The sequence below is a fragment of the Nycticebus coucang genome, chromosome 9 (assembly GCF_027406575.1).
Source record: "Nycticebus coucang isolate mNycCou1 chromosome 9, mNycCou1.pri, whole genome shotgun sequence".
In the NCBI taxonomy this organism is placed as follows: Eukaryota; Metazoa; Chordata; class Mammalia; order Primates; family Lorisidae; genus Nycticebus; species Nycticebus coucang.
Window position 1 is genome coordinate 101,697,523 of NC_069788.1, and position 6,947 is coordinate 101,704,469.

The 6,947-nt window shown below is 37.3% G+C and overlaps 1 protein-coding gene across 1 annotated transcript; it reads right to left on the bottom strand.

Annotated features, from left to right (window-relative positions):
• Positions 1–2,771: 2,771 nt before the first annotated feature.
• LOC128594152 (plastin-3-like) lies at positions 2,772–5,880 on the bottom strand. Its single transcript, XM_053602697.1, is given in 1 exon segment — positions 2,772–5,880. A coding segment is annotated over 1 exon segment (1,893 nt). The 5' UTR covers positions 5,737–5,880; the 3' UTR covers positions 2,772–3,843.
• Between the last annotated feature and the right edge of the window lie 1,067 nt (positions 5,881–6,947).

Here is a 6,947-nt window from a genome sequence, read left to right on the forward strand (position 1 = left end):
GACTGTTTCTCATGATTTCTATTATCTGTTTCCTTGCCCTAATTTTCCTTTCACTTCCTCTTGCTCTTTAAGTTGCCATGCAGCTGCTAGCGGGATTAGACTGAATGAACACAGGCAACCACTTGCCAGTTTTCCACTACTTTTGTCCTCCTCTTGGGGTCCAGAAGTCTCTTGCTGACTCCCTGTGTCCTCAAAGGGATGATTATAGACAAATCCCACCAGCCAGAGATGCCTGGAGTCTTGTCTCCCCAGACTCATCATGCTCAATTGCAAGAAAGCTGTTACTCGGCTGCCATCTTGCTTCCACCCCCACCCCATATTGAGTAATTTTAACTGTATTTTGAGAATTATGAATGGTAATTTGTGCAGAATCCTTTTTCTTTTTTCAATTTTTTTCTCTGATTAGTGTTGCTTCCTTTTCTTTAGCTATGCGTGTGTATATATATATATATATATAAATTAGTATATATACTAATAATTTAGTAATTATTTTGGATAGAGTAGAAATGTAAACTATGTTTCCAGGCTGTAAGCCCTTCCCAGACCCAATCTTTTGTGTTTAGTTTAGCTGAGTTGAGTCTGTACCAATGGTCAACAAAAGAATGTGTGATTACCTGTTTCTTTCTCTTCCAGGAATTATCACACTCTCTTCAGTAGCCCTAGCTTTCCTGGCATCACTTTTCTAGTTTCATATTTCAGAACACTGTACTTATTCTAACACCAACAGCATGCTCTCTGTTTGTGCTATGCTAATTATTTCCCCATCCCAGGGCTGGGAAAGTTGTTTGCACGTTCCCTCCCACACTGTGCATTTTTCCCATAAGTCTGCCTATAGCTGATCATTGTCCATTGTAGCTGTTTTTAGTATTATGTCCAAATTTTACATTTTTTTCCTTTGGCCCGGGAAGGAGGTGGTCTTCCAATAGCAGTTAATTAGTCAATTGCCAATATATGATTCCCTTTTTTTAAGCTGGGGAAACTAGTAACAAGTAAATTAAGTAAATCTATACTGTTCTCAAGAAATAGCAATGGAGTTGATTCCTGCTCTTAATGTCATGATAATATATTCTAATAGAATTGCTCATGTATATATGAGACTATGTTTTAAACTAAATTTATATTTACTGATACCCTGAAAGTTAGCAGTAATACTAAGACATTGTAATAAATTCTATGGTTACTGATTAAATCAACCCACTCTTTCGAAACATAAATGTTAGCACAATTAGAAGTTAACCCTTCCAGAGTATCCATATTTTGACAGTAACAAACACATATAAATATCAAAAGAAAACAGAATCCAAACATTGTACTCAGCAATAATTATTATATTTATGTAAGAGTTATGGTAAAATCAGTGAAGTATATGAATATTTACTGATTTCAAAGAAAACAAAACAAAACAAAGAAAATCCTTGCTTTTTAGATGGATCTTGTGATTATTGAGACTGATATATTAATACGTATTTTTACAACTATATGGATCAGCTTAACATGCTAACCCTCATGTTTATCAGTAATTAGTTAATGTAAGTATGTTTTAGATATCCAGAAATTTTCATTGCAAGATTAATCCTTTGGCTCATAGTGAGAAATTCTTTGGGGGCCAGTTCTAATCTATTAAATTATTTCATATTCTAACATGTTATTCACTCTCTTTATAATTTTTTTTTAAGAATAGTGATAGTGGGCTCTGTCAGGAAGCATTAATTGAGGTACCTAATATGACTATTTTATATTAGAAACAATGAATGTTTCTGAATGAACAAGGTGGGGGTAGCATTTTGTATTTCTTTTTTATTATTTTTCTGAGAAGACTCAAAGCTGTTCAGTAAATTTAGCTATAGTCACTGACTGTGATGGAAAGTCATTTGAACAAAAGGTATATTCAAAACTATTTATTTAACCCAGAAGGTAGCAGACAGGGGTATTTAGAATAAAGCTTCTGGCATAACATGATAACTTTAATGATCATTGTGCTGGAAAACAGTTTTCAGCCTGCTCCCCTTTCATTTCTCTCCACCCTCCCTCCTCTTCCCTTTCCATCTGTTTTCTTTTTTCTCAGGCCTTTTATGTGTATGTTTTAGTTTGTGAAGAACAATTTGATATCTTTAGTTTGAAGGGCAAGGACACCCACAAACCTTGGGGACCAAAGATGAAAAAGCACCTACTGTTCCTGCTGCCACTCTTCTATTTTAGCAAATAGCCTACTCTGCTATTTTATGGATAGAAATAATAATGGTGTCTTTCATCACCATGTACACTAGGGTGGTACACCCCGCAGGTTATATCCCCAGAAGATTAAAACATTGTAAGCAAATGGATTATTTATTTATTCTCTAACATATATTTTTTTTCATTCCTGGACAAAAAACTTCCTGAAGACATATGACCAATCCCAACAATACGAGATGCAGCCTCTCTGGGTATCATTAAATATCTTTGGGTTATTCAATCTCAATTTGTTAATCTCCTACACAAATTTAAATATTTGAATAAAAACTAAAAAGGCTAAAAAAATCCATCACGAATTTGCAGGATCAGTGTGCCAAGAATCATAATCTCTACTGCCTTTACTCCAGTATAAATTATTGGTCTCTAGTCTTACCCTGAATAGGCCAACTTCCATAATGTTTCTAAAATTGTCTTCCTTATATATCTCCCTATGCTACCCATCCAGTCACAAAAAGTCTTTAGTGACTTACTATTACATTTAGGACCAAAACAATAATTGATAACTTTTATGTTTCTGTTTCTTTTTTTTTTTTGACTATTATGTAAATGCCTTTATTTGAACTACTACATTGCTATCAGATTACATCACTTTTTCAGAGTTAGAGTAACATGATCTTGAAAACTATAGCAAACAGCTTGACCAAGCAAGAGTACATTAAGTCCTACATGTATATTTCATTTTTAGTGATGACATCTTTTCTTAGGTGTAAAATTAAAAAATATATCATACACTTAGCATACTTGGCCTACCGAATCCTTTCGAAGTTCTGAGCACACTCTCTCCTCAGGTGCCTATTCCACAGCATTTTAATTTTAAAGAGAGTATGATGATACAGGTCTTAAAACAAATAAGCATGTATTCAACCAAGTGATTTAAGACAAAATATTTCAAATGTTTGCAGCTTGGGTGTGAGAGGGAAGATGTGAATTTAAGGTACATTTTTCCTCTACCTACAATGTATGTTTTTCACTTACTTGAAGACCCCTTAAAAAAGTAGCAAAATTAGCAGTCTTATTTGATGTAATCAAAATATTCTTAAATGTACAAAAAAGGATCATGTAGAAAGAATACTGTAAAAAGATACTGATCTTAAGAATAAAAGAATAAGAAAAGCTTCTATTACATTCTGCACAGCCAGTTACTTCGGCAAATTTTCAGTACTACAAATATAAGCAAAGGATACTCATATCCAAATACCCTCTGACCATAGTTCTCAAATAAGAACTAACATATTGGATAGAAAGCAAAATTACTGTCTAATAATAATCATATCCAGTCATCTAAGCAAGACCCAAGAGAGGGACATTCTGAGAGGAAAAAAGTTACAGAGCGACAAAGAACATACAGAAACAGGAAAGAGTAAAACAGTTTGGCTATGAGCACACTTCAGGTGTGCCTGGAAAATCCAAATTTGACTATGGGAAAGAGGAGTTGTTTTTATTAGAACCCTTTCCCCTGCAGGCTCTCATGATGAGCTAGTCTTGTTAATTCAAACTAAAGTCCTTTAATGACCAAGAGTTCCTTAAGCCATGAGCACTTCACCTGGAAATAGCTGACCTAGGAATCATCCCCCTGGGAGTAAGGTGGTTTTATTCAGATTGGTTATTTTACACTCTCTTCATTCCCCTGCCCATCAAACATGCAAACACGGTCATAACCATCTTGGGCGTTACTTCCACAAGGTCTTCGGGAAGAGCGTACACTCTGGCTCCAATTCTTCTAGCCATTGACACTGCATACTTGGCATTATTGTGCTTGTCATCTTCTGTTAGATTACCACTCTTAACAAGGTCATAGTTTATGCAGCCTGGCTGGATGGCATCAATTAAATCCACAACTGCCAAACTGGAGCTGATCGTCTTGTCCTTAAAACTCTGAATGGAAGTAGATTTTCCAGCTTCACTCAATGTTCTGTTCACCCAGTTCACAATGATGTCATCATTAGCTTTCTGACCCTCTCCCAGATCCTCCAGGACATTGAGTGTGTACCCTCTCATCAGCTGCCAGACTAAAGCTAAAGTCAGAGTTGGGTTCCCATCATTCAGGTCTTGCCCTCCAATGCCAACCAGGGAGAATTTAGCAGGATGCTTCCCTAATTCAACAGCATAGTTGCAGTTTTCTAGCTTTTTCATGTTGGCTCCAAGTTTCGGGTAGGGAGGTTTATTAACCTTACTCCAGTCAACAGGAACTTTAATTCGTTCATATAACTGTAAGATTACCAGGGCATCTTGCAGGTCAGCATAGAGATGGTTCACGTGGGGATTAACACCAAGAGAGTTCATCCAGTTACGGAAGGTTCTTTCTTCACGAGTTTCTCCTTCTAATAAAGTCCAGTCAATATCCTGGTTCTCTGGCTTAGTTAATGCCGGATATTTATTAAACAGGTTAGCCACGAAGGCTAAGTTGAGTTTGGGGCTTCCACTGACAACATCAGCAGGAGTAACAAACTGTCTGCAACCTAATTTATCTGCTTGTTGAAGCATACTCTCAGCTCTCTTCAAATCATCTGTTTCATTGAAACCTGACATGCTAATGTCTATCCGTGGTTCAACTTCCTTTTGTCCTTTTGGTGCAATTTGATTGAGAAGATGGAAATAGGCTTTGGAATCCTTGATATCAGCACTGAAGTTGTTGATTTTTTGCCAGCCCGAGTTTTCCAAATGAAAATTTGCCCATCAAAGCAGAAGCTCTTCTGGAGACAATTTCATAAGCTCCTCCAATGTCTCACCATCTCGAAGTAAAGCAGCCAAAGCTTCATTCCTGCTTAATTCAATATCAGCGAACAAACCAATCTTAATAATCTGACAAAGTAGTCCCAAAACCAGATGCGGTTTCCCAGCCCGCAAGTCCTCTGCACCAATGTTCACAACGTGACACCCAATGGCAGAAGCAGAGTTCAGTGCCAAGTTCAAGTTTTCCTGAATGACGAAGGGTGTAAGTTTCTTCTTATTAATTGCTCTTTCATCAATTGTATCAGGAACTGAAAGGTTGATCATTTTACAAAGCACAATTCCATCACCAACAGCTTTGAACAGGTCATCAGTGTTTGGGTTCATTGGTATAAAGTGTCTACGGTCAGGATCATTTTCCAAAGCTTTGTTCATCCAGTTAACAAAAGCATATTTTTCTTCCTCTGAGTAAGAATGCTGTGTTCCTTCGCTGGACAATTCTGAAGTTCCTCCCAAAGCACAAATGCCTTCTTTTCTGTTGATTGCTTTGCGGAAGGTCTTGGCAATATCACTGCTTTTAACCTCTTGAAAAATATAAACAAATTCGTCAAAACTTATCTTCCCATCTTTATTCCTGTCACCATCCAACATGAGTTTCTGAATAATCTCTCTCACTTTATATCCCGGTAATGGCATATTGGCTTCCTTGAACAGCTCATGAAGTTCATAGTCACAAATGAATCCATTGCTGTTGAGATCAACTTTTGCAAAGGCCTCCCTGAGTTCATCAAGCTCATCTTTGGAAATTTGAGTGGTAGCCATCTCATCCATTTAAAGATCTATGATATTAAAATGTCACTAAAGATGGAGAACTTCTCAGTAGATCTTTCAGGACGTAAAGTCGCAGAGTCCGGGAGCTGGCCCCACGACCTCCAACCAACGCCCTCAGACAACTTCTCCGCTCAGAATCTTTGCGGTTGTCTATGTTTCTGTTTCTAAACTCTCAGCTGCAAGAGTTCAGAAAGCTTAAATTATTCATGCATTCACTTACTCATTTATGAATGTATCAAACATTTACTGAGAGCCAACATTATTTAAATACTGGAAGAGAGAAGAGCAAGAGAACAAATCAGACAAAGCTTCCTGCATTATAGAGCAATGGGGAAAAAAGAACAATGAACAAATAAGTAAGTTGACTTTATACTATTTTAGAAGATGATAATAGTATGCAGAACAGGGCGGCCCCTGTGGCTCAAAGGGGTAGGGCGCCGGTCCCGGAGGTGGAGGGTTCAAACCCAGCCCCGGCCAAAAATTGCAATAAATTAAAAAAAAAAAAAAAGTATGCAGAACAATCCAGCAGAGAGGAAAAGAAGATGTCCTTGTGGGGTGCTGAATAATCACTTTAAATAGGATGACTATGGAGTTCTCACTGAGACTCTGCTGTTTATATGTAAATATTCTAAGGAGATCGTGTATGTTAAGGAACATTTTACAGGAAAATGGAATTCATGTCAGAAGTTCTCAAAGCAGGAGTCTGATTGTCACATTCCCAGAACAGCAAAGAGAGAAACCTGACTGAAGTTGAGTGAACAAGCAAAAGGAGAAGGGATAGCAGATAAGGTCAAAGAGTTAAGTAGGGCAAGAATTAGGTCACTAATAAAGACTTTGGCCTTGACTGTGAGTGAGACACAAAGTGATTGAAGGGTTTCAAGCAGAAGAGGGGAGGGGTATGGTCTGGATTACATTTTAAAATGATCCCTTGGGCTTTCCTTTTATAAATTGAGTAGAAAGAGAATAGGAGAAATCAGGGAGAATTGAATCTCCAGAGTTAATCCATGCAAAAGGAAGAAAGGAAGGAAGAAGGAGGGGAGGGAGGAATAGAGGGCAAGAAAGAGGGAGGGAGGAGGGAAGGAAGGAAGAAAGGAAAGAAATGGTGTCCTGGAAGCCATGAAAGAAAAGTATATTGAAAGAATAGATGGTCAGATATATCATGTGGGAAGACTGAGATCTGATCATTAAATTAAAAAATAGTACAAAACATA